The 27,693-nt window shown below is 37.8% G+C and overlaps 3 protein-coding genes across 4 annotated transcripts; all 3 read right to left on the bottom strand.

The window, feature by feature from the left end:
- Positions 1-9,431: 9,431 nt before the first annotated feature.
- On the bottom strand, positions 9,432-14,291 carry LOC128505363 (serine protease inhibitor A3L-like). Of its 2 annotated transcripts, none has more exons than XM_053475733.1 (5): positions 14,137-14,291; positions 12,258-12,894; positions 11,378-11,648; positions 10,776-10,923; positions 9,432-9,689 (listed from the first exon to the last, which is right to left on the bottom strand). In XM_053475733.1, the coding sequence occupies exons 2-5, from the start codon at positions 12,871-12,873 to the stop codon at positions 9,498-9,500; spliced, it is 1,227 nt and encodes a 408-aa protein (XP_053331708.1). In that variant the 5' UTR covers positions 12,874-12,894; positions 14,137-14,291; the 3' UTR covers positions 9,432-9,497. The 2 variants fall into 2 exon arrangements, with proteins under 2 accessions (XP_053331708.1, XP_053331709.1); XM_053475734.1 differs by having other exon boundaries at positions 14,141-14,272.
- Positions 14,292-18,168: 3,877 nt separating this feature from the next.
- LOC128505362 (alpha-1-antitrypsin-like) lies at positions 18,169-21,461 on the bottom strand. Its single transcript, XM_053475732.1, has 5 exons — positions 21,429-21,461; positions 20,219-21,030; positions 19,171-19,435; positions 18,737-18,884; positions 18,169-18,406 (listed from the first exon to the last, which is right to left on the bottom strand). The coding sequence occupies exons 2-5, from the start codon at positions 21,024-21,026 to the stop codon at positions 18,215-18,217; spliced, it is 1,413 nt and encodes a 470-aa protein (XP_053331707.1). The 5' UTR covers positions 21,027-21,030; positions 21,429-21,461; the 3' UTR covers positions 18,169-18,214.
- A 2,952-nt stretch (positions 21,462-24,413) lies between these two features.
- Positions 24,414-27,483, bottom strand: LOC128504583 (alpha-1-antitrypsin-like). Its single transcript, XM_053474693.1, has 4 exons — positions 26,699-27,483; positions 25,812-26,076; positions 25,363-25,510; positions 24,414-24,653 (listed from the first exon to the last, which is right to left on the bottom strand). Exons 1-4 carry the CDS (start codon positions 27,477-27,479, stop codon positions 24,462-24,464), a joined length of 1,386 nt encoding a protein of 461 aa, XP_053330668.1. The 5' UTR covers positions 27,480-27,483; the 3' UTR covers positions 24,414-24,461.
- Between the last annotated feature and the right edge of the window lie 210 nt (positions 27,484-27,693).

The raw sequence follows: 27,693 nt of genomic DNA, 5'->3' as shown, positions 1-27,693 counted from the left end.
ACTAAGAAGAGCGTTTATTATAGAGCGCGCCCGACTGCTGAGACCAATTCCCATCTGTAAACATATTTACTTAACAGCGCCGGGCCAGTTTATTTTACTTTCCCCTGAAACTGCATTGAAAATGATAGCTGCTCCTACTGAACATTTTGGATACATATACTGCATATACACGATCTTCGAGGTATTTTCAGATGATAAAATTTGTACTTAAGGCTAAATATCGGCAAACACCTGGTTTCCGTTCTGTTTAACCCCTTAAGGACAATGAGCGGTCCCTAAATCTATTGGAAACAATGCATTTTGAGCCCGTACATGTATGGGCTTTGTCATTAAGGGGTTAAAACGAAAATATTTTGGGGAAACAGATTAATGTTCGCCGCTCTTTCACCGTTTCGTCTTTAGAGTCGCTCACGGCTGCCCCTTATAACATATTATATTAAAATTCAACCTACAATCAGGGGTCCCGACACTCAATAAGATGGTTTCCTGAAATGTTTTTAAATACTTTTTAGCTTCCCCAAAATATTTGTCATTTTAAGTAGAAATGAGTCGAGAGCATTACAGTGTAAAGCGCGTAGATTCCCCACGTGGTAGTGCCTTAGAATTCTAGTGGTCAGTGGCAGGTTAACTACACCAAGAAGTGTAGTTTTTTAGACAGAGACTATTGGTTTCTCCACATCACAATCACTGTTTCCATTTACCAAAAAGACACAGATGTTACATTTTAATAAGTTCTACAACTTCGGTTTCGGGTTAAATTTTCCCTTTTGCAAGACATTTACTAGAGTGCACAGGAAATTAAACGTTACATTTACCCGGTGTGAAATATAACCCCAGCATTAAACTACTACGAGGCACACATGAGGAATTAAACGTTTCCCGGTATGAGGAATATTAACGCATGTTGTCCTATTTTGCAGTAGTAATGAAGAAGTAGAGGGACAATTTAGTATACATTCTTGGGTTAAAATTAATTAGATATTTGGTCTATTTTGCAAACAAATATTATTTCTTAGTGCTCTTTAAACAAACTACAGATCTCACCACATTTTAATTTTTAAATCTTTTTTTTTTTTAATGAATCTGGGTTTTTTTGTGTTTTCACAAATCCTAAGCTACATTTTCTTTTTTAAAAATATCGACAGACCAAAAAAAGAGGCCCGTGAGAGTTAACGAGAATTTGCATCTTAAGCTATTCCATGGCTCCAAAAATCTAAAATACTAAAATACTACTTTGACAACCTCTTGAAAAGGGTTTCATTAATACTTAACGGGGTCCATTTTACATGGTTTTGAAAAAGATTTTTCTTCATTCAAATCACTGCATATATCATTTTGTTACTTTAGTTACTTTAGTCTCTTTTTACTCCTCCCCTGACTGCTTCTGGTAAAAGTAAGCGGCGTACCTAAGTACACTTCCTGCTTTATGGCTCCTACTGGAATCAGCATGCATGAGCAGCAGCCACTGGCATATAGTCTAACATTTCAAGTTATTAAAATGCTTTGGAATCCATGCAAAGTGGCCTCCAATCTGCGGAATATATGGAGGTAAGGCTACAGTGTTAGTTTAATACATTCATACAATAACGGGATTGTCTGAAACCGACAGACTTCCTATTACTGAAAAGGTCCAAAATGGGCCGTGGGGTCCCAGAAAACAAATTATCTGGAAGACCAGAATGAATGAAGATAATGGCTCCAATATGAACAACCTTTCACAACCAAAAAACCTTCTATAGCATGAAAAAAGAAATCTAATCATGTATTAAATAAAGAAATTATAAAACCATATACTGCACTTCTCAACATTGGGAAATTCTGTCCTAAAATTCTTCAAGGTTCTTTAAGGTTTATTGTCTTGAAACTTATTTTCCGATATCTCCATATCTTGGGAACAAGATTGTGGCAAGAAAGACCAAATTTCAGGCAGGTAATGGTATATACCGCATACGGTTCTGAGCTGTCTCAAGACATTAAAGATCCAAGAAGATGGAAAGGAAACGTCCTGTCTCCTGTTTTTGCTGCTAAAACGGACGAAAGGAGTAAATATAGCAACAAAAACGTACATTTTTTGGTTGATCTATAAGTATGTAAAGTAATTATCCATAATGGATCCTAATGCAGAGGCATGTATGTTAAGTATGTCACGTGTAGCTGACACATTCACTGTATGTGTGTGGGTGGACCATCCTAAATTTTCTCACGCATCACTTTTTTTTGGAATTTTACAAATAGTTGGAAGTTAAAGGCTCTTCTTTCCCTTATTCTGACTTGTCTTGATCTGTCTGAATGTTTGGAATATTTACAGCAGATATAATATGCAGAAACAGGCAACGGCGTGATGCAAATCATATCCCTGCCAAACTTAAATGGTATGTTTTTTTTTTTATCAAGCTGCAATATAAAAACAAAAAAAGAAAATACACGCAAGTGAGTTTCCAACACTATTTTGGTAAATTTGACTCGCTACCAATAGCCAGTTTTTGTATCAGAAATGTCAAAATGACAAACACACTAATTAAAATGAATTCCCTTTTTTGGTAGGTTAAAAAAATAGATTAATAGATAAAAGATTATCTTTAGAGCTGATATGAATCAATAGACCACAACAGTCATTATGTTGTGGAAAGTTTTTGTTAGCATTCTATTAATTCTTTCTTCAATTTTTACTCCCTTTTAGAATATCAATGAAATTGCCAATTAAAGATCAGATTGCATGCTCACTGGGCACTAATATGAAAAGTCCTAGGTATAATTGAGCCCAGCATGTAAGCAAATGAAAATAAAAGAAAAGAATTAAAAGTGATAGAGCCAAGACCTTCGTGACCTGCTGTGTCTACCAAGATTTGGCTGCATCCTCCATCTAATTTTCAACCGTTATCAACGAGAAACGCGTGACACCAAGTTACCGACGGAATATTTGTATATCTTTTAGGGTTAATCCAGAGCCCTTCTATCTATCTATCTATCTATCTATCTATCTATCTTAATTTCTTTCTCTTTCTTTCTTTACTTCTTTCTTTCTATCTATCCTACTTGTCTTCAAACAGATGAAATGTTTTCAAACAGATGAAATGATAGATAAAGCACTGCATCAGTTTAATGGCTGTGGAAAAAAGATTACCTGAGGGCTAAAAAAGCACTATCGCCGTCACCGCACAAGTAAATTCATGTATCAAAATTACTTATGACGCGTGCTTTTTGTCAATCAGAGTTTTGAAAATATTCGGGTTAGAATAAGTCTTAAGAAAGCTTTAGACTGTGATCAAAGGTGACAACATTAGCGCTATGTAACCAATTCCCGCTCCTAAGATATCTCCGCACCCCCATCCCCCATTACTAGTACAAAGGTTGAATCTGCCAATCAGCCAAAGAGACGCAGTAACTTAACAAAAGATAAATAACTTCATAGACATCATACAAGTCATTACAACAGGAAGTTAAGATGGCGGCTCCCTTGGTATACACCATAAAGTGGATTACAAGAGTGTAATTATTGCGGGGGTTTTGGAGGGAGGGGACATGACAGATGTGCCTTAAAGACAACTGACTATATGATACCATCACAATACGGGCTTTAATAATAAAAACTCAAATTCGATATAATGACCCGATACCATTTCATTTTATATAGGATTTTTCAAGTTCTTGTTTTTTTCCCCTCGTCTCTGAACAAGAGAAAACCTTCGTTTCCATATGCATCCTTAGTGCATCCCACCCAGAACCAGAACCAGTGTCCATAGAAGGCCACCAGCACCCATGGCTGGGTTTGTGAAGGTCCATAGAACATTAAATTGCCACAGACCCCAGTGAATGTCCACCATGAGCAATGTTGGTGCCGACCCCTTCTACAGATATGTACCACATTAGGCTTCTACTTCTTAACGTTCATTTAACTTAATGATACGAATGTGTTACTAAGTTGTAACTATTTCAACTTATTATGTCCTAAAAGTAGGCATATATCTTTGTTAATTTTAATTCATTGGCACAAGTTTAAATTGGCTGGCAAAAAATGCTTAAACTTTGTAATAAAATTTGGAATGCGCCAGTGGATGGAGAGAGGCGGCAGTCCTTCTTTTTTACTTTAAAGCGCTGCCATGTACTTCATTAGAAAATTACATTGCAACTTGGTACTCATCCTATGCCGTAAATCCACTGGGTTTGGCTCAGGCCATAGATTTTAATCTTGTATATTTAGCAGTGGAGGTTTTATGTGAAATGCAAAATACTTTAATTTGACTTTTTTTTACTACTTCTTGTGTTAACTTTCAAATATTTTTCTATTGGCACATTAACATTTCCAACAACTGTACTCCAACCCTTAGTTATTGAGGTACTACTCTTAGAACCTTGATAAGTGCCTTGATTATTACTGGCCGTTATATGGCTGTTCACTGTGGGGGGGTGTTTTTTGCGGTTGTTTTCTTTTATAAACTTGTTGTGTAAATTGATCTTAAAAAGTGAAAGAGCAAAACAGAATTTGGAATTTGAGTGGTTGTTAAAGAGCTAAAAGTTCTTTTTACACAGTGGTCCTGCCTTAAATTACCAAAACTGAACCTTTGTATAAGTAGCTCAGAAACTATCCAGTCGGATGATAAAAGCGGAAGAGAGGAAAATGAACATGGAAAAGACAGAGGAGAGAATATAAGGAAATGGGGAAAGTGAGAAAGAAGATCATAGATAATAGAGACGGGTGAATAGATAATTAAAGAGCAAAGATAGAAGGAAGGAGAGGTGAGAAAGCATAAAGAAATACAGAAAAGTGAGAAGATGAGTGAGAGAGAGAAGAAAGGAGATAAGAAAAAGAAAAGGACAAACAAAAGAAAAGGAGGAGAAACTGGAGATGAGAGTGAAAAATGTAAGTGAGGAAAGAAAGAAAGAAAGAAAATAAAAGAAAGGAACAAAGAGAAAGCAAAAGAAAGTAAGAGCAAAAATATAGGTAGGAAGGAAGAACCAAATGAATAAAAGAAGAGAAAAACTCTTTAACCAAATGAGAGTAATGATATTTTAACCTCCAGAATCAAAAATACAAGTATTCTTTAAAAAAAATAGAATCTACACTATCAGGGCCGTGAGTCTTCTCCTCAGTTTGTAAATCTACAGCACATGTACACGTCAGTACTATAGCTCATCGTTCCTCCGAATTGCCGTGCATGTAATGTCAGTTCTCGCCCCCCCCCCAGCATTGTCTGTCCCTCCCTCGGCCCTCCACACACATTTCAGCTGGTGAGCAGGTGTTGACTTTGTCAATGTAATGTTTGTAATCTCTGGTGCCCTCTACAGGTTGTAAAACTAACGGTGTTTGCATTTTCAAACAAGCAACCACATTCTAATTGTGCAATGAATAATCTTCGCATGTCTCCTTTAGAAGACAAACATATCAGAAGGCCATTAAGTAGAGCTAAAATATGACGTTCATCCAGTAGACAATCAAGGAGGAACCCCTCTGTCTGGCGCCTCTGCAATCGGTTGGTTCTTCCCTTATCTGCCCTTGGCAACAAACCCTTTGTCAGGGCACTCGGTGCAGGAGGTAGGAGTCTCAATGCAGGGGCAGGTTCAGGTTCGGAACATGGCTGTAAGCAGGCTGATGTGTCCAGTTCAGGGCTGTGCTCTACTTTAGCTTTAGATTTTCTCTTGGGCGCCATATGTAGGTGTTCAGTGAGAGCGGGATAAAAACAGGCAGGGAACTGGAAGCCCACTGGCAGGGCAGAAGGCTAGGAAGCCCTCAGGCAGGGCAGATGGCTAGGAAGCAGCCGGACAGGTAGGTATGTCTGAGACACGCCGGGGTCTGGTACACAAATGGGGATCGTTGAAGTAGCCAAGAGCCGTACACAGAAAACAGAAACAGTATACAGGGCCAGGAACACAATGCTCTAGCCATGAGGCTAGTCTGATGCCTGGTTTATATTGAGCCTTAATTGAGGGGCAGGTGTTTCAAGAGCATTAGGGAACAGCATGGTCCAAGGAGAGGCAGAAGGAGACCATGATCATTTGATCATTATTCATTGTTTCTGTCTTTTGCCATGGAATAGCACTTCCTTTTGGGTTATGTTTTTTTTTTGTTAGAGGTGGTGTTTTTAGATTTGTTAATTTGATACCAAGGTGCATGCTGCTACAGGATGAGTGTCTGTTCAATTACTTACTCAAGGCTAGATTAAGGCGCTTGGGGCCCTGAAGCACTTATACATAAAGGGCCCGTCTTTGCTTGCGTCCAACTCTTTTTCCACGTCAACATGAATAAAACATAATGTAAAATAAAACAAAAACACAGTTTAATGCAGATTCTTCTATATTCCTTCATGATGTCACATCCTGTTCATATTACGCAATGACATCATGTTTCAAATAAACAAAGGCCTGGCTGCTGCACACAAGCAAACGATTCACTAAACTTAAATGACGCTACATGACTTACCGGTACTTTTTGCTTAAAGGGTGAATGTTATTAGATCTCATGCTCATCTTTCCTAACTTCATGAACTGCATGCTATGTTAATAATTTCCGCACTTTCCTTTTGAAAAATGCTGGAAGGCGCTAGTTTGTGCAAATATGGTTTAAACATTTTTGTAAGTTACAATGGTTCAGGTACCTGAGTAGTACCCGAGCGATCTCTACAACCCAAGCACTTTTGTTTCTAGTATAGGTGACCTAATACTATTGTTTGATCCATACATTACTAACCCATACGCACCGCTAAGCACATACTGGTAAGACAAGATGCCCCTTGACTTTGTTGCATCTTCTTCCCACTAGACCGGAGATCAAGTTGTCTATTGACTCTCTCCTGTCTACAGTAACCAGCATCAACGGTGTAATAATGGCGCTCAGCGCAATCACAAGTACACTGTTATATAAAGAATGTCTGATCATGTTGCCACTTGCTGAAAGTTCACTGGAGGACAGGTGAGACCAAGCAGGGTCTATTTAGATCCTGCAAGTATCTCAGATTGCTCCTCTGTTATGGAGCCCTGCCTGCCTTAGGCCTATCACTACATGTAAATTGTATTAAAAAATCACTACCCCCAAACCACTTAAGCTAGTAATATTAAAAAAATGTATAATATAGGGTAATATATGTTGGATGTGCCCCCCTGGAATAATATAAAATAATATGTATGTGGGGTATTATTGTAATGAGGGGATGTTGCCGAACATGAACTCAGTCATCATTCACCTGATTCTAGGGATAATTGCACAGAAATATGTATTTTTTCCTATTTTAGCATATGTTTTTTACATATTCTCACTTTTTTATGTATTTTTATGGTTATAAAAGAAGGTCCTACTTGTCCTGTGTGGGCATAAGAATTATCGAAAAGAGGAATCATGGTTTAACAAGAAACAAAAAAAGTCTCCTGGCTTTAAATGGGTTAAGAGTGCAGAGATGTTCTTTCAGCACTTGTAATTTATCAAGTTCCCACATGATGGCGTATTTTGCATGGTTTTAAAATTTAATTCAATATCTTACGCTTCAAGCAGTTGTCGAATCAAAATCCTAGCATATTGTTAGAATATGTTAGCATATTGGTAACAAAATGATGACTTTTGGTTTAAGAGGTCATCATTAAAAATACACTTTTTTTTGTACAGAAATCTAATTTAACTATATTTTCATTAGAGCATATAATTATATATATATATATATATATATATATATATATATATATATATAGTATCTTACAAAAGTGAGTACACCCCTCACTTTTCTGTAAATATTTTTTTGTATGTTTTCTTGTGACAACACTGAAGAAATGACGCTCGGTTACAATGTAAAGTAGTGAGTGTACAGCCTGTATAACAGTGTACACTCAACACACAGCCATTAATGTCTAAACCTTGGCAACAGAAGTGAGTACACCCCTAAGTGGAAGTGTCCAAACTGGGCCCAAAGTGCCAATATTTTGTGTGGCCACCATTATTTCCAGCACTGCCTTCACCCCCTTGGGCATGGAGTTCACCAGAGCTTCACAGGTTGCTACTGGAGTCCTCTAAAATATACATAAAAAATTGTAACTAATTCTAATTATCGATTTGGAATAATGGAAATAGTACTTAAATTTTTTTAATTATTTCAAGACCTTTTAATTTAAAAAGTTTAGAAAGTCCAAAATACAGATATCTAGTAGATTAAGAAATTACAGCTATTTTCATGATTCAGTTAAATGTTTAATTCTTCTTTCTTGCTGTATTGAAGTTTTTTCTTGACCTCTTGGCATTTTTACTATAGTTTTTGTTTTCAGTTCATCCCAAAGGTATTTGATGAGGTTGAGGTCAGGGCTCTTTGCGGTGAGATGAGTTTTGGTGTGGAAGAACCTGATTTATTGTCTTATTGTTGACATAACCATTTATTTTTCCTTGGGCTAATATATGGCAAAATCTCTGTTTGATAATAGGTTTTTGTTTTGTTTTGTTAACAAAATCAACCAAGAGCTTTAAATCATTTTGTACAAACAGTGCTTTCCCTAGATGTAGGTCGTGATTTGGTTTGTCTAAAGATTGTAGGAGATATCAAAATGTCTAATGTGGCAAAAGCAGAAGAAATACTATGGGGTGAAAAAAAACCCATAGTCTAGTACCAATTGTGTGCAAATTGTGCATTTGCCAGACTTAAATTTGCTAATGCAGTTGTCATGTTTTCTTCCATGTGGGGGGCTTTTCATCTAGATCATTTAAACACCTATGGTCTGACACAGAGATAAAAGAAAGCAATAGTGTAACGTAAAAGAGAAAAGTCATCTGTGCTCTGAAAAGAAACACCAATGAAACTGATTATAATTAACTTGATTAAAGTTCTAGAATGTTTTATTTTATAGTATGAAATGGTGAACTGTAAAAACAAAAAAAATGCTTATAATGATAATTCCTAAAGATTAACATAATTCATGTATTCATCGTGGGCTGAAGTCATCAATCAATTGGAAAATTACCCAGTTTTGGAAATAAGGGAAAAGATATTATTTTAAAGTTGAGTGACGATGATTGTCTAGAGTCTCCATCAGCAATATCAGTGGAGATATTAACACGTTGACTGAAATAAAGTTTGGAAGTCAGACATACTTCAATGCAGCGATTATACAGCTAAACCCAAACAGTCATTTTCTTTCATTAGGATTTTCGGCATCTTAGTACAGGTAATATCCACAGCTCTTCTAGGAATTTTGGATCTAAAGATTTAAGAGGAATTTCCAGAAAAAAAAAAAATCTTTACACAAGTATCACAGAATCATCAAATTTAATTGTTTTTTTGTTTTTTTTTTAGGAATTATTTATTTTTTATTATTACACGTATTGTTAAATAATGGAATACCAAGAAACAATTCAAATTAGCTATATGAAAAATTAACAATGAAATAAAAAACACATCTTGGTACAGAAGAAGAAGAAGACAATCTTGCTCAGTAGAGTTTAAAATCTATTCTTTCAAATATTTGTAGGATTTGTGATAATGTCAATTCCAGGGGGTCCTGGTGAAGAGGATGCTGGTAATCTACTTTTACTTCTCAACTGGATTTATGACCCTGCCCATGAAGAGTATACTGTCGGTTTCCTGATCGCAGATCATCAGGAGGAATGGTCTATCCACTCTGTGGGTCGGGAACAATGCTGTGAATACAGCTTCGATTTCAGTGGCTGCAGCTGCTTCTGTTCCCTTCTCATCAACATCTAGCACGGCTTTGTGGACAGCCTAAAAAGTCAATAATAAGAGCTTGATGAGCATTCAATGTACTCATGGAGGGTGATATTAAAAGTCATCCTCCACGAGGAAAAGCAGTTAGGTACGAGCACTGTGAGGATGGCAAGGCTATACATGTTCTTCACCATCATCTGTCTATTGTTAACGGACTTGTACATATGTACAGTACTGGGCAAAGGTTAGGGCCAAGTGTCAAATATAAGAATGGTTTTAAAAACAGACATGCTATTCATTTATTTTTATAATTTAACAAAATGCAAAGTGAGTGAACAGAAGACAAAATGTAATCAATATTTGGCGTGACCACCATTTGCCTTCAAAGCAACATCGTTTCTTCTCGGTGGACTTGTACACATTTCACGATGGATAAGTATCTGCCGGTTTGTCTCAGCATCGAGGAGCCAATCCATTCTGACCGACTCCCCAACTCCATTAACAGAAATGTAGAATTTGCAAGGAACTGCCACCATGGTTCACCGTTGCCTAAAAACACTTATTTTTGTGCCGTTCTCCAGCCGTTGGCGACAAAACCGCCTTCTGCTACAACCAAATATTTCTAATTTAAACTCATCAGTACCTCATCTGCATTTTTCTAACTACTTTGTGTCGTGTTGCTTGCTGTGCTCTGTCTTGCCACGATGTCTGACTTTTGACATTAAACTGTCCTCAGCAGCCTGAGCTTGTTAGTGAGTTTGGATGGTTCCTCACCCTATATTATTCCTCCTACACAGCTGTTTCTGCTTTAATCAATGATTGTGGTTCAATCTACATATTAAATTGATGGCCATTAGCACCTGTTTGGTACAATTGTTTAATAACTTTTTGCCTACAAAATCCCTGACTTTGTACCTAGAAGAATTGATGCTGTTTTGAAGGTAAAGTGCGGTCACACCAAATATTGATTTGATTTAGATTCTTCTTCTGTTCACTCACTTTGTATTTTGTTAAGTGATAAAAATAAACGACTGAACTGTCTATTTTTGAAAGCATTCTTACCTTACAGAACCCTAACCCTGCCCTTGTTGAAATGCTGCCATGTTGTCTACCCTTTGTGTAGTTCCCTCTCTCAGAACTCACTTTCGATAACACGAGTTTCACATCGGACGTAATCCCAGAGAAATCTGCCAAGATGCTAAAAACATCCGCCATTCCCATATCACTGATGATTTCTTTCAGATCGATAGAAGAGCCGATCGAGAACTTTGGCACACGCAGATCGATAATCCTGAGCGAAGAAAGAAGCCATGATAGTCAAGACACATATAGTGTGAATACAGACAATGAAGAACGCTATGTTCTTTGATGTAGCCATGTAATTACAATACTATCGAGGTGGAATTCCAACATAATACATTGAATTCAAGCTTTCTAACATATTTAGTATTGCGTATATATTTTATTTTAGAGCTTTTCTAGTAATGAGTGCATCTACCGTCACATACAATCACAGTTTATCAGTTCTCAAGTAAAAGGGTCTTGTTAACTGTTTGGTCTGTAAGAGGAATTCCATACAGATCTTAATATTTATGTCTTTTCTTCCATGTTGCTTTTCTAGACTATGTAGACCTCATTTAGACAATCCTCATAATTACAATCCTTAATTCCCTTTGTTGATTGTTTACTTTTTTCTATTTTAGTCATACCGTTATAGATACATGTATGTAACAATTAGGTTGTACCTTTGTTTGGTTGAATTTTTCCACCTTGATATCGTCTCTGGTGATAAAGCTTCTTCTACTTCGTGAATTTTCCCCAGTTCTGGAATGACGAGAAGCATAGAAGCCTGTCCTTTGTAAGGAAGCTCAATAACTATACACGGGAGCTGTGGGTCCAGGAGGATTTTATAGAGGCCAATGCGACTCATCATCGGAACCTTGACTTTAGTTTTTTCATCCACGGAGAAATTATGGGTTTGGGTAAAAAGAGGATTAAAGGGATTTATCCATTCTCCTAAAATGTATAAAATAAAATGGAAACATTATCTGTCGATAGTTGGTTAGATCAGGATGCATAGGATTCCATAGATACGTTTTTAATGGAGCTGGATCTTTCATGTTCTGCATTGAATTCACTTTCGCCTAATATCATGCCAAGTTTCAAATTCCTACTTGAAAATAGGTCATATAATGAATAAATTCAGTAAATAAAGATAAGATTGGCATGAGGATTGGGATTAGAACATTTAGATTTATCCAAATGACCATGCACAGGATATTCAATGTTTTGTAAGATTTCACAGAAATTAAAAATAATTAAAATCAATCAAATCAAAATAATTTCATATTATTAAAAAAAAAAACGTACTTAATTTTTTAATGGAGTATCTAATAATTTATAAAAAATATACCAAATTTAAATATAAATTAAGACCCAATATCTTTTAGTCTATAAAAAACACATTTAGGTACCTAAAGAGGACATTCTGCAGAATTTGCATTATTTTTATTTTTATTTAATATTAATGCACAACATACTGTAAAATATTTATATTTAAATTATATTCATACAAATAAAGTATTAACTATGAAATATAACATTAAGTCTTTAATCCGTCCTTACCTTTAAAGAGGATATAATTGACCACGACCATCAGAGCTCTCTTATCGAGGTCTTTTACCAGTTCCTTTATTTTTCCTTTCGTTTTGTTCTGCACGTAATCATTGATGAGCTTCTCAACGCCTTCTATATTTTTGAAGTTTGCGGTCAGAATTTCCGCGTTGTAGTAACGTTGAGCATCCTCTTCAAAACTATTCAAGAGACTCATGTTTTTGTCTAAGAAGAGGGCATTCCCAATGTTCACTAAAAGATCATCCTTTGGTTGATTTAAAGACCGGATATTATGCTCAAACGCCTCGTGTATGTCTCTCTCATTCAGTTGCGTTCGGTTTAAGTGTAGGCCTTCCGTAATCTGCTTGTGGGTCGCTGATTTGGCCCCAAGAGACAGCATAGAAAATGCACTAGAAATGCTAACGGGCGAGAAAAAATGGTTGTGCTGCGATTCGCTGTCTTTCAAAACAATTTTCTTATACAAGCCGACGGCAAATCCTATATTTGCCTGCGATAATTCTTTTCGGATTTTTGCAATTCTCTCTGCGACCTCAGCGTTACCGTCTACATCATGGTCTGATGCAAATGTCACGGGAATAAATAATACAAGGTAAAGGAAGTACTTCATTTCTTCTCAGCAAGGACCGACCTGTGGGGTATTTTAATATTCAAGGTTAGCGTATGGGTTATTCACTAAACTGGGAGTTTGCAGTTGAGTTGAAACATCGCCATAGACCTCTAAATGCATTACGAAGGGCCAGTCCCTATGGGTTTCTCCCATGGTAAGGACGCAGCTCTCCTTGTATAATGTATAGTTTAATCACTGAGATCACATTCAAGAAATGGCACGATTTAAGCTATGTGTTATATAGGGTTGAGGCAGCTCTTCTTGCAGGAGAAGGTCCTTGGGGTTGGTCAAATGTTAAACTCATCACAACTCACCTGCAGACTCCATTACATTACATTACATTTAATTATATAGTGCCAGCAGATTCCTTAGTCAGTAAAATAATTTAATATCCCAAAGAAACTGGTACAAAATGAGAAGAGGGCTCTGCTCTTGCGAGCTTACAATCTAGTCAGTGGTTGAGGGAAAGTGAAACAGAAGGAGAGGATGGCTTGGGCAGGGAGTTGATTGAGTCAGGATGATCTGTAGTTGTTGGACGATCAGATGGCAGAATTAGGATGCCGGCTGAGAGTGTGAAGAATGAAGGAGAGACCATGGTGGAGTGTGACACCAAGGCAGTGAACTTGGTCTGTTGGTTGGATGGTGGAGTTGTCAACAGTGATAGAGATGACAGGAATTGTGGACAGAGGGGGTGGCGGGGTAACCATAAGATCAGTCTTTGAGATGTTAAGCTTTTGGTAATGGGACACCATCCATGATGCAATTCCCAAAAGGTGAAAGGTCAGGAGGGAAAATTAAGATAATGATGTTGTCAACGTAAAGGTGGTTTTGGAACTCAAAGGTATATTTGATTTGTCCAAGGGAAGAGGTGTAAATGGAGAATAGTAGAGGCCCAAGAACTTAGCCTTCAGGAAACAGATAACGGTACGAACGGTCAAAGAGGTGGGATCTGAACCAGGAAAGAGCTGTGTCACGCCAAGGAAAAGGAACAATTAAAAACATTGGTGAGGGTTAAGCTAATTCCCAAAGTAGTATAAATAAATAACGAGTCAAGTCAAGGATCTTAAGCTAAAGTTCTGACTTTAGTGACAGAACCCTCCTAATAATCAATATGTACCATATAGACTCACATACTGGCTAGCGAGGTAGGAGCAGAGCACTTCATCTGATTGCATCTTACATTTAAACATATTTTATATTTAAAGAATTTTTTTTTTTTTTTTAAAAACTCACATTTTTCATATCTTTGAAAAGGTTACTTACCTACAGTGAAACCCACAACTTCTTCTGGATCTCCTTTTGTGTTTCGTACCATTTAGCCCTTTCAGATGTGTGATTTATTTGATGTGGAGGATATTTATACCGCCCGACAAATTGTTTCTCAATCAATTTTGATCGTTTGTTACAATCTAGTATTGATAGTATGCTAAATCAATAGAGTTCATTCTGTGAAATTCTCTGATGAAACGTAAACTTAGTTGTCTTTTTTTTTTTTTCTTCTCTAGGTTAAATTTGCAGAACTGTCAATAATTTACTTGCTGATTTGTAACTTGTCTTCTTTACTTTGACGTTCTACAATTTTAGTATGAATCATCTAAATCATCTACAGCGCAAACTACTTTGGCCTTCGTTTAAAATGTAGAAAAGCCATAAAATTAGAATTCCATGTAATAGATTACTAGCTATTCTTCCATAAGTCTGTATCAGTGTAGGGATCAGCGTAGGTAGGTCAGGGTGGTGAGCTTAGACCTGGGCTGCCCCTCCGTATCTTAATATATTCCCGGTAAGTTTAATGTTTGCGGGTAGTTAGCGCTTGCTGGGTATTTAGTATTACACAGGGCTGCTTGGGTATATGGGAAATGATTAGGATACGGAGTTATAGGATCAGCCTAGGGATGTTTGGGGTATAGAGTTTAAATCACAACCCATGATTTAGCCTTCATAAGAGGTTGCTTCATTGCGCATGGAACATCATTAACATACACAGTGCTCGGAGGTTCAGGTAAGTGTAGGTCGGACGGAAAGAAACTTTTTGACTTCAGACCTCTTTTGCCTGAATCTGCTGCAAGGATTTGTCTCCCTACAGATTTTTGTTGGCTTCAGGTCAGGGTCAGTGCTGGTGTGTGTGTGTGTGTGTGTGCCTTGAGGGCCAGCAATGGTGCAGAACTGGGGTACAGCTAGTTTGGGTGATGCACAGGAGTGCGGGACTCACCGTGGACTGGATCCCTGGTCAGTGGCCAGCAAGAAAATATCACCCAAGATTAGAATTTCAACTCAGTTCTAGTGAAAGAACCCCTTAATAATGAATCTACATCCCGAATGCTGGAGTAGGCGTAGCGCGGGTGATCTCAAATTTCTTAATTTCTTTTAAAAAAAGGATACGTGCGAGAAACAGAACCAAACTTTCCATTTGAACTTCTCTCTAACTTTTTAGCCCTTTGAGCTGTAGAATTTATGAAACGTGGAGGTTATTTGCACTGCTTTAACAGATGATTTCTCAATCTGATAGTAATAAAAGAAAAAGTAAGGCTGACATTCAAATAATAGTTTTCTGAAATTCTGTGATGAAATGTAAACGTAGTCGCCGTGTGCTCCTCTGGGTTAAGTTTGCAGAACAGTAAATAATTGTTTAGCTTTTTACTATTTTAGTACGAAAAGTACGAAGCTATTACTACAAAATACAAAACATTTAGCATGTCGCGCTGTATTGCCTACGATCAGGAACAAAATGTCACCAAGATGACATTTTTCACCAAATTCTGTTTTTGCTTGGGTTATCTTTCTCTAATATTAAAATTACTTTGAGGATCCCGATTCACCTTCAAACCAATGTCCATCTATAAGAAAATAAAAGAGCACCCCAACGAGGGGCATCATAATAGAAATTGGATGTTTCAGCCCCTCTCTGGGGACTTCTGTTGATAAAAGCCCCTAGGAGGGGGATAAAACGTCTCTTGATAAAAGCCCCAGAGGGGGGCTGGAAGGTCGAGTTTCTATTACGATACCCACGATGTGAATAAATTGCCTCGTTTCCAGCAGAAATCCTTGGGATGCTCTTTTACTTGTTTTATTAGTCTTATCTAGTCTGAACGCCGTGGGACCGGTTTTATTGACCCTGGCTTGCATCCCAGATCCTCTGTGTTCTTCCTCTGTGCTTCTACTTTTTGGACTTGGATCTGTTTGCACGTTGCCTGCCCTGACCTTTGGCTCGTGCTTCCCTCTGCTCTGTCCGTCCAAGCGCACACTTGTTGCAGCACAGCTTACTCATCATATATTGAATAGTGCATGATCCTCGTGGTATGGACCAATACTTTTATTTTTAACACCAATTTATAATTCGAAACACATTCAGGTCAACTTCCTACATTCATCTATTCTAAAACTATAAAAATATGATGTAAAATCGTTAAAAAGCAGTAAAGGACAGACTTATGGTAAGGGACACAAAATAAATAAATAAATATCTTTTATAATAGTATTTATCCAGCAACAGACTAAAATACCGGTATTATCCATACCGTGTAGCATGTTGCACGTGAATCCAGTCCTTAAACCCAACAGCTTTTTTTGTTTTGTTTTGTTTTTAATACTGTCTTGTTTCTTACCTTTCAGTGAAGGTTGTGAAGAACATATAATGCGATAAGGCTATGTGTAACACTCTTTATAATCCAGTGAAGAGTAAGGGGTACTGGATCACCCAGGAGGATGAGTGACCTACAGTTCCACCAAAAACAGGTCTCCAAAAAGGTCAAATAATCTAAAAACTAGGGCAAAATATAAATATTCAATATAAATATATAAATATCTAATTATATTTAATATATATATATATATAATATATATATATATATATATATATATATAAAGTGCAGTAACAGTTAAAACATATAAAGGAATTAGAGAAAACACAGCCTACCTGTCTATTCCTGCTTGGATTTTAAGCAAATTGTGGTCTGACTGGGGCAGCAGAAAATATATTAGATAATTATCGCTTGGATGCAGAAGCATGATGGGAAGGGAAACAGGATAGGAATGCAACTCTGCTGGCAAGTAAATATTTGTGTTCCGTCCCATGTGATATATCGTACTGTGCTGATAGTTCCTGTATTTAAATGACTTGCAGCAAATTAGTCTGATTGGATTCTGCACACAACATTTTGCTGGCAGATAAGACGCGTTTGGTCCAATCTTGCCTGTGCGTTTTTTTCCCCCCTGCTGTAAAGACTCAGACCTTAGTCAGTCGTTGGTCTTATCTTTTAGATTCAGGAACCATATGCCTGTCCCATGTACATTTAAATGCCCTCATCAGTTTAGCCTCTACCGCTTATTCCACCTATCTACCACCCTCCAAGTAAAGTACAACTCTGACCCTCTAGTTTAATATCCCCTGTTTCTGGAAATTAAATGTTCCTCTGTTATCGGCATACAAAATATAAACTATCTGATGCCCCCCCCCACCACAAAGTATTCCAATTACTCTTGGAGCTTGCAGAATATTTTCTGTTTGGAAACAGATCGCAGTGTTTTACAGCCCTAAAACTTTAATTAAAAAGAAATTAAAAAGACACAACACTTAAACAAACAACAAAGTTCTCCCAGATTTGGGTCCCCGCACACAAGCAGTGTCTCCGGCTTCATTTATCTTTGGCAAACCGGTCGGACTTGGCTTGCTCAACCACCTTTACTTTGAAGCGTTTCATAATTGTTTTACAAGATGTGGCCAAGTGTTATTATCCCACATGATATTAATGTTCAGTAGTATTTAAACGTCTTCACCGGAGCTGTCTACCTGTTTAACACCAGGCTTATAGACAGCGATCGTGCCAGCATTTACTTTACAATTGCCTGGTATGGGATCTATGTAATATTTTTGGAGTTTTTTGGGGGGATAAATGTAGGCCCAGCATGGACACCAGAATGGGTCAAAACCATTTATCTTGCTTTAGCTTTTAGGGCTACATTATTTGTGTTAATGACTTTGGGATTGTCTTAACTGGCTAATGTCAGAGCTGGAAACACCAGCCATAGCCCTTAGGTTCCAGGGCTTGGTGAATGGCCATCAACTGGATGCCATAAGTGGTGGGAAGTGGCTGGAACCGGGCATAAAGTCTGGAGGCTTGGAAATCACCTGTCTGTTTCTGGATAATAAATGACACAACCCTTTATATGACAAATGCCCGGTGTGGAGGGGCAATGAGTTTGGGTTACACAACACAAAGACCGTCCATGATATTGGTAAGTGTGTCAAAGGCAAATCTAGGTGACACCGAGATGTCAAGAGAAAAAAAACAAACATGCAGAATTATATTTTATTCAGCGAACAAAAGGCACAACACAAATATTACTTCTTTGCAGGGTTGGTAATTCTTCCCAAAAACAGAACGCTATGCGTTATGTCATCTGCTATAACAATCAGGAAAGGATGATCGAATTTGACTGCCGGAGGAAGACTCGTAGGCATAATCTCTAAGCCTGTTACGGCTGCTGCTTCTGTTCCTTTCTCATCCACGTTGAGTACAGCTTTATGAACGGCCTACAGAGAAACAAACAGAAGATTGAGCAGGTTTGTGGGGATGTACGTCATATAATATCCAACTGTAGGTTCTCAACGTCCATGAGGGAGCTGGCAAGTGTGGTTTGTAGGGAGTGTGTTTTACTTGCACGTCCACGTAGAGGTGCGCAGACGTCTAGTCTTTAAGGTTTATACCGTAAATGGATCCCTTATGTGCTTGACTCGCTTGTTGATGGGGTCTGTCTTGTGAACGGATGTGGGACAGGACTAGATGCTGGAGTAATGCTGGAGTAATGACTTATTTTACATCCATGGGAAGGGTTTAAAATATTAAATGAAAAATGAACGTACCTTGGACAGCTTCAGGTTAGCTTCACCTGTCATTCCAGAAAGGTCGGCAGTGTCTGAAAAGACTTCTGTCACACCCAGCTTTTCAAATTCGTTTTTAAGGTCGAGAGTTGCAGAAATTGAAAATTTGGGGAATGTTAACATCACAGACCTAGGAGAGACAGGAAAGAAAATGTACAACATGAAGAGTCTCTTCATCCATAGAACGATTAGAAGCGTCTTCACTGGCACTTATTGAAAGCTATAATTTTGAGGACTACTTTGAAAGTATATTGAAAAAAGTTTTTTTTTTTTAAATGTTATTAAATGTTATTTTATATCATTTATTAAACATTATTTTTTTTAAATAAGAGCTACTTAGCGATAACTACCAGTAACTTCTGAGCGACGTTGTAAATCACGGATCAGAGAAATCGACCAATAAAAAAAATCCTTACCGACGCCACAAAGTTTTCCTCCAATTCTTGATGGCTGCTTTCTCAAGACTCTCTTCAATCTCTCGGAGATGTCCTTCCTTCGGCAAAATAAAGAGCGCGGAGGCATTGCCTTTGTATGGCATCTCCACCACGGAGCAGTTTTCATTTAACAGCACATTATACATGCCTGTCCTGTGCATCATCGGGACTTTCACAACTGTGTTCTCATCAACATGGAAGTCGCCTTCCTTTGTAAATTCCTCTTCGAAAGGTTTTTCCCACTTCCCTTAAAAATAAAGATTTTAAATGTATTAATTATATTTTGTTATACTTCAAGAAAGAATGTTTGCTTGGGAGGAACTGGGTTTATATATATATATATATATTTAGATATTTTAGGACAGGTACATTCAAAGTACATGCCCAGTCTTTGAATGTATGATGACCTCCTGTAAATGATTGTCACAATCAACGAGGATAATAGATTGAGGGTGATGTAAAAAACCTTTGGTGCAAAGTTTGGAAGTGGTCATACTGTCATAGCGACCAAAGCAAAGTTATAAAGGATGGAACACTCGACAAGAAAGTGGAGACTTCCATACAAGCATTGAACAATGATTTTCCTTACAATTACTAACTCATTAGGACTATAAACCTACTGAGATATGCGTTCAGAGCCATATTAATGGACCATAACTGAACCAATGCTGCATTGCTATAAACAACGGCTGATGGGTTACTCCCGGCCCTATACAAACTGAAATGGCAATGCTGAAAGCCCTACACATCAGCGTGAGAAGCCTTTTATATGTTTTAAATATCATCTTGCTGACTGTTTCCAAATAGCTTTCCTAATCAAAATAAAACAAAAAATCAAATCATATAATACTTATGTTTAATTTTCTCACTACCAATAAATCTATCATTTTTTTAAGCAATGCTATCATTGATATTGTCTTCAAAGGTCTACAACATAAATAAGATTGCTAACATTGTTGTGTTATCTATATGAATAGTGATGCCTGATTGAGTATTTCTATATAGTTTCTTCTCGGGTTTTACTTCTTACCTCTGAAATAGATGTAGTTAAGAAGAACTAAAATTGTATCCTTGTCAACACTGTCAAGCAGATCGACAATTTTCCCATTGGTTTGCTTCTCTACATAACTGTTGATCTGTTTTTTCGCTTCCTCTGTGTTTTGGAAGTCAGTAGAAAATGCTTCAGACTCATAAAAATTCTTTGCGTCGTCTAAAAAGGTCTGGAGCAGCTTGCTCTCTTTGTTTATGAAGAGGGCATTCCCACTGTTCAGTTGTAGTTCGCTGTTGGGGTCATTGAGTACGTGCAGAAGATGCTTGAATCCTGCATGAATTTCCTCCTTTGTAATTTTGGACGCGTTGAAGCCAAGTCCTTCAATAATTTGGTCATGAGTCTTAGACCGAGCACCTTTGGAAAGCAGAGCGAAGGCTATGGAAATACTTACTGGGGAAAAGAAGATGTTATCGGTAGGGTTCCTTGATGCTATCTGATTGAAAAAGTGGAAGGCGAAATTGGCATTGCTTTTGGCAATTCTGTAACAAGCCATGGATTCATTGGTATGATGGTGGTGATAATTGCCGTCTCCGTGATGGTGATGATAATTGCCGTCACCGTGATGGTGGTGATAATTGCCGTCGCAGTGATGGTGGTGAGAGTGGCTTTGGTTATGTTTATGATCATGGTCATGATGGTGATCGTGATCATGGTCATGATCGTGATCATGGTCATGATCGTGATCATGGTCATGATTGTGATCATCGTCATGGCTTCCGCCGTGGTCACTTAAGACCAAAGTACATAGCAGAGCGGTGCTCAAAGTGACAAAGAGGAGGACTTTCATTTTACTGAAAAAAAAAAGAAAACATCAGGAAATCAGCCATACATACGAAAGTAAATGAGAGTATAAGCGAGCATTGTAAACTCAAGGTAGGGATAGAGGAAAAACTTGGTTTGATAGTTTACTGATACTGATGATCTCCCAGGTCCTGTCACTGTGATATTTGACTGCTACATTGTAGCATATCTATTTATTGCCAATGAATAATGATCATAAATAATTAAATGTCCATAAATTAAAAAATAATTTTATGGATTTTATGGCACTCCTGAGAGATTTTCTCAATATATAGAGAGCTTAGAATTGCATTTTTAAAAAAGATTTAGATTTTAAAAAATCATAAACACAGCTTAAATACTTAAATGCAAAAAAATCATGGCGGACGTTAAAAGTCCGCACACTTACTGGTCTCTCCCAGTGATCTGTCCGAGGTGTCCCGCTCACAGAACCAGGGTGCCCTTTATATGGGAAAATGCCCGTATTATTGAGAAAGACAAAACCCCCTTTAAACAATAACTAGATAACCTCTGGGCTAGCGGTTCATTGAAGGCAAATAATGATGAAATACATCTTATTACACCATTTGGCGTAGGCCTTTATCTCATAATCTTTGTTATGAAACCTACAAAAAACAGAATATTGGCTTTTGTTTGAGTCTCTCTTTTTTGTTTCTACTTTTACCTGAGTTAGAATTTCCATTGTGTGAAAATAAAGAAACAAGTGTTTCCCATGTTTGCAGTAAGACTGTCTACTCTATATGATACAAATGTTATTTGCTGCTCAATATTAATCTATGAGAGTTGTGATAGTGTTTGATTTTCACTGTCCGCCTTCTTGGCACCCAAGGGGTCCATTGAATGGATCTCGTCCCCATATACCTGGGAGATGTAGAGGTAGGAGAGTAAGTAGGGTATTTGTTTTTTTAAAGCGCTTCATTTAAACAACTTCCATCCCGCAGTATAGGGTATGGAGTAAGGAGGAGAGGTGCAGGTGGGCTCCATGCTTCTCTAAAGCTGTAAGCCGATGGACATCCTTCTTCTACCTCTCTCGGTGGACGACTTGCATGTTCAAGAACACGCAAGACCTCCGTTAAAGACAGGTGCGTTGTGTTCACTTATAAACACAACATGTCATTTAGGCGAAGGGAAACCTACCGATCCGTCTGTAGCTGATCAGCATCTTCTGAAAAATTAGATCCCTGCCTTTAGTCAGTGATCGGGTTCATGAAGCCTGATCCTCAGCACTCAAAGGTTAAAGGAGTATTTGTAGGGCAAGGCTGACGGATAGCAGTGTGTAACCTTACAGTTTGCTCACACACACAAAAGCGGTTTATCTGGATGGAAATTAGGTTTCTAGGAATAAACAGACAGAAGTAGATGGTTCTTACCTTACATAGTTACATATAGTTACATAGTTCATAAGGTTGACAAAAGACCTAAGTCCATCAAGTTCAACCCTTCTACCTAACCTTCCTATTCTTGATCCAAAAGAAGGCAAAAAAAACCCTAATTAAGCTACTTCGATTTCTGCCATCAGGGGGAAAAAATTCCTTCTTGATTCCAAGAGGCAGTCGGATTTCTCCTTGGATCAAGAAGCTCTAAAATATTAATGTTATTCTATTTATATCCCTGTATATCATGCCTTTCTAAGAAAATATGGAGGCCCCTTTTGAAGGTATCTAATGTATTGGATAACACTACCTCCCTTGAAAGTGAATTCCATACCTTTATTGTCCTCACTGTGAAGAATCCCTTCCTTTGTCGTCTATGAAACCTGCGCTCTTCCAGTCTCAGAGGGTGACCTCTTGTTCTTTGTATATTTCTGTTAATGAACAGGTCACTGAAGAGCTCTTTATATCGGCCCTGCATATATTTATATAATGTTATCATATCCCCTCTGAGACGCCGTTTTTCCAGTGTATATAATTTTAACTTTTTTAGTCTCTCTTCATAACTAATATCTCCCAATCCCCTTATTAACTTCGTAGCCCTCCTTTGCACTTTTTCTAATTCCATAATGTCCTTTTTAAGGACCGGTGCCCAGAATTGTACCGCATATTCAAGGTGAGGTCTTACCAATGACCTGTAAAAGGGCAAGATGATATCCTCCTCCCTTGAATCAATACCTCTTTTTATGCATGCCAAAACCTTATTGGCCCTCGCAGCTGCTTGCTGGCATTGCGCACTGTTGTCAAGTCTGTTGTCAACGTTATTCCTAAATCCTTCTCATTGGTAGCTTCCCCCAGGAATATTCCATTTAAAGAATAGGTTGCATTTTTATTATTTTTACCATAATGCATAACTTTGCATTTCTCTATATTGAACCTCATACCTGCCATTAAACTGCCAAGGAAACATGATGCATATATGGTGGTACTGTGACCCCGTCACCCGCCAAGCAAAGTAAAACCTCTGACCCTCTAGTTTAATATCCCCTGTTTGTGGAAATTAAATGTTCCTCTGTTATCGGCATACAAAATATAAAATGTCTGGTGCCCCCCCCCCCCACACACAAAGTATTCCAATTACTCTTGGAGCTTGTAGAATATTTTCTGGTTGGAAACGGCTCGCAGTGTTTTACAGCACTAAAACTTAGTAGTTTCTAAAAAGAAATTCTAATTCTAATGAAAGAATGTTTGTGTACTTGTTTGATTTTATTTTCAGTTTAGTGTGTTTTGATTGCTACATAATAGACACAACGCTTAAACAAACAACAAAGTTCTCCCAGATTTGGGTCCCCGCACACAAGCAGTGTCTCCGGCTTCATTTATCTTTGGCAAACCGGTCGGACTTGGCTTGCTCAACCACCTTTACTTTGAAGCGTTTCATAATTGTTTTACAAGATGTGGCCAAGTGTTATTATCCCACATGATATTAATGTTCAGTAGTATTTAAACGTCTTCACCGGAGCTGTCTACCTGTTTAACACCAGGCTTATAGACAGCGATCGTGCCAGCATTTACTTTACAATTGCCTGGTATGGGATTTTTGTAATATTTTTGGAGTTTTTTGGGGGGATAAATGTAGGCCAAGTATGGACACCAGAATGGGTCAAAACCATTTAGCTTTTGCTTTACCTTTTAGGGCTACATTATTTGTGTTAATGGCTTAACTGGCTAATGTCAGAGCTGGAAACACCAGCCATAGCCCTTAGGTTCCAGGGCTTGGTGAATGGCCACCAACTGGATGCCATAAGTGGTGGGAAGTGGCTGGAACTGGGCATAAAGTCTACCCTGGAGGCTTGGAAATCACCTGTCTGTTTCTGGATAATAAATGACACAACCCTTTATATGACAAATGCCCGGTGTGGAGGGGCATGATATTGGTAAGTGTGTCAAAGGCAAATCTAGGTGACACCAAGATGTCAAGAGAAAAAAAAACAAAAAACAAACATGCAGAATTATATTTTATTCAGAGAACAAAAGGCACAACACAAATATTACTTCTTTGCAGGGTTGCTAATTCTTCCCAAAAACAGAACGCTATGCGTTATGTCATCTGCTATAACAATCAGGAAAGGATGATCGAATTTGACTGCCGGAGGAAGACTCATAGGCATAATCTCTAAGGCTGTTACGGCTGCTGCTTCTGTTCCTTTCTCATCCACGTTGAGTACAGCTTTATGAACGGCCTAGAGAGAAACAAACAGAAGATTGAGCAGGTTTGTGGGGATGTACGTCATACCTTATAATATCCAACTGTAGGTTCTCAACGTCCATGAGCGAGCTGGCAAGTGTGGTTTGTAGGGAAAATGTCCATTGTGCTGCTCAAATCGAAATATTTTTGGAACTACCAGAAGAGGTGCGCAGACGTCTAGTCTTTAAGGTTTATACCGTAAATGGATCCCTTATGTGCTTGACTTGCTTGTTGATGGGGTCTGTCTTGTGAACGGATGTGGGACAGGACTAGATGCTGTACACAGCATGCATTAATTGCCCAGTATGATTTTTTATTAAAGGGCTTTTTGACCGGGTACAACTCCTTCCTGGTCAGTTTTAGCCCCAAAATACCCCGTCCATTTTAGCACTTTGATAATTCAAGAAGAGAAAAAATTAAAATAAAAAATGCGTTGGGTATTCTTTCCATCTTTCCAGTCTGTCCTTCAGAACATATTTTTGAAGTATGAATGCATTTTAGGGAGGTTTGAATGGATTTTTATTGTATTATGTAAAGGTCTGGGGCAGAGGTACCATACACTGTGTCTCAGATATTCAACAGACAAGTCTTAGAACATGGCCAAGGACTCAGGTCATTATATATGAAATGTATGAAATGGATCACGGGAATACAAGCAATCAGGGAATGCTGAAGTAATGACTAATTTTACAAAATGAACGTACCTTGGACAGCTTCACGTTAGCTTCACCTGTGATTCCAGAAAGGTCGGCAGTGTTTGTAAAGACTTCTGTCACACCCAGCTTTTCAAATTCGTTTTTAAGGTCGAGAGTTGCAGAAATTGAAAATTTGGGGAGTGTTAAGTCCACAGACCTAGGAGAGACAGGAAAGAAAAAAGTTTTTTTAATTGGCAAATGTACAACACGAGGAGTCTCTTCATCCATAGAAGGATTATAATTTATAGTATATTTATATTATATTTATACTTAAAGTATATTGAAAAAAAATGTGTTTTTTTAATGTCATTTAATGTTATTTCTAATAATTTATTAAACATTTATTTTTTATATGCACTTTTTTTTACGTGACATTAGCGGTAGCCACCAGTAACTTCTGAGCGACATGTCATAAATCACGAAAATCACAGAAATCGACCAATAGAAAAAATCCTTACCGACGCCAGAAAGATTTCCTCCAATTCTTGATGGCTGCTTTCTCAAGACTCTCTTCAACCTCTCGGAGATGTCCTTCCTTCGGCAAAATAAAGAGCGCGGAGGCATTGCCTTTGTATGGCAGCTCCACCACGGAGCAGTTTTCACTTAACAGCACATTATACATGCCTGTCCTGTGCATCATCGGGACTTTCACAACTGTGTTCTCATCAACATGGAAGTCGCCTTCCTTTGTAAATTCCTCTTCGAAAGGTTTTTCCCACTTCCCTTAAAAATATGGATTTTTAATAAATTGTTATACTTCAAGAAAGAATGTTTGCTTGGGAAGAACTGTGTTATTTATATATGTATTTGTATAAAAGTTTGGAAGTGGTCATACTGTGATAGCGACCAAAGGAAAGTTCTACAGAATGGAACACTCGACAAGAAAGTGGAGACATCCATACTGATCTTTCAAAGCATTGAACAATGATTTTCTTTACAATTACTAACTCATTAGGACCATAAACCTACTGAGATATGCGTTCAGAGCCATATTAATGGACCATAACTGAACCAATGCTGCATTGCGATTAACAACGGCTGAAAGCCCTACACATCAGCGTGACAAGCCTTGTGGTTAATTTTGTTTCTATGTTTCTAAATAGCTTTCCTAATCAAAATAAAACAAAAAATCAAATCATATATTAATTTTCTTACTACCAATAAATCTATAATTTTCTATTTAATGTCAGGGGTTACTCTATTTATATAAGCGATGCTATCATTCATATTGTCTTCAAAGGTCTACAACATAAATAAGATTGATAACATTGTAGTGTTATCTATATGAATAGTTATGCCTGAATGATTATTTCTATATAGTTTCTCCTCGGGTTTCATTTCTTACCTCTGAAATAGATGTAGTTAAGAAGAACTAAAATTGTATCCTTGTCAACACTGTCAAGCAGATCGACAATTTTCCCATTGGTTTGCTTCTCTACATAACTGTTGATCTGTTTTTTCGCTTCCTCTGTGTTTTGGAAGTCAGTAGAAAATGCTTCAGACTCATAAAAATTCTTTGCGTCGTCTAAAAAGGTCTGGAGCAGCTTGCTCTCTTTGTTTATGAAGAGGGCATTCCCACTGTTCAGTTGTAGTTCGCTGTTGGGGTCATTGAGTATGTGCAGAAGATGCTTGAATCCTGCATGAATTTCCTCCTTTGTAATTTTGGACACGTTGAAGCCAAGTCCTTCAATAATTTGGTCATGAGTCTTAGACCTAGCGCCTTTGGAAAGCAGAGCGAAGGCTATGGAAATACTTACTGGGGAAAAGAAGATGTTATCGGTAGGGTTCCTTGATGCTATCTGATTGAAAAAGTGGAAGGCGAAATTGGCATTGCTTTTGGCAATTCTGTGACAAGCCATGGATTCATTGGTATGATGATGGTGATAATTGCCGTCGCCGTGATGGTGGTGATATTTGCCATCGCCATGATGGTGGTGATGGTGGCTTTCGTTATGTTTATGATCATGGTCATGATGGTGATCATGGTCGTGATCATGATGGTGATCTTGATCATGATCGTGATCATGGTCATGACTGTGATCATCGTCATGGCTTCCGCCATGGTCACTTAAGACCAAAGTACATAGAAGAGCGGTGCTCAAAGTGACAAAGAGGAGGACTTTCATTTTACTGAAAAAAAAAAAAGAAAACATCAGGAAATCAGCCATACATACGAAAGTAAATGAGAGTATAAGCGAGCATTGTAAACTCAAGGTAGGGATAGAGGAAAAACTTTGATAATTTACTGATACTGATGATCTCCCAGGTCCTGTCACTGTGATATTTGCCTGCTACATTGTAGCATATCTGTTTAATGCCAATGAATAATGATCATAAATC

The sequence above is a fragment of the Spea bombifrons genome, chromosome 9, assembly GCF_027358695.1.
Source record: "Spea bombifrons isolate aSpeBom1 chromosome 9, aSpeBom1.2.pri, whole genome shotgun sequence".
NCBI lineage: Eukaryota > Metazoa > Chordata > Amphibia > Anura > Pelobatidae > Spea > Spea bombifrons.
The sequence above is the reverse complement of the archived record's forward strand: the minus strand, read 5'-3'. Positions and strand labels throughout refer to the sequence as shown.

What these genes read in the sequence shown, in the direction of transcription:
- LOC128505363 (XM_053475733.1), bottom strand. Translation starts at nt 12,873, where the DNA reads ATGAAGTACTTCCTTTACCTTGTATTATTTATTCCCGTGACATTTGCA. An exon ending in CAATTATATCCTCTTTAAAG is followed by an intron (nt 11,649 to 12,257) that starts GTAAGGACGGAT and finishes TATACATTTTAG; the next exon opens with GAGAATGGATAAATCCCTTT. An exon ending in AAAAATTCAACCAAACAAAG is followed by an intron (nt 10,924 to 11,377) that starts GTACAACCTAAT and finishes TTCTTCGCTCAG; the next exon opens with GATTATCGATCTGCGTGTGC.
- LOC128505362 (XM_053475732.1), bottom strand. Translation starts at nt 21,026, where the DNA reads ATGAAAGTCCTCCTCTTTGTCACTTTGAGCACCGCTCTGCTATGTACT. An exon ending in TAACTACATCTATTTCAGAG is followed by an intron (nt 19,436 to 20,218) that starts GTAAGAAGTAAA and finishes TTTATTTTTAAG; the next exon opens with GGAAGTGGGAAAAACCTTTC. An exon ending in CTAACCTGAAGCTGTCCAAG is followed by an intron (nt 18,407 to 18,736) that starts GTACGTTCATTT and finishes GTTTCTCTGTAG; the next exon opens with GCCGTTCATAAAGCTGTACT.
- LOC128504583 (XM_053474693.1), bottom strand. Translation starts at nt 27,479, where the DNA reads ATGAAAGTCCTCCTCTTTGTCACTTTGAGCACCGCTCTTCTATGTACT. An exon ending in AGGAAATCTTTCTGGCGTCG is followed by an intron (nt 25,511 to 25,811) that starts GTAAGGATTTTT and finishes TGTCTCTCCTAG; the next exon opens with GTCTGTGGACTTAACACTCC. An exon ending in CTAACGTGAAGCTGTCCAAG is followed by an intron (nt 24,654 to 25,362) that starts GTACGTTCATTT and finishes GTTTCTCTCTAG; the next exon opens with GCCGTTCATAAAGCTGTACT.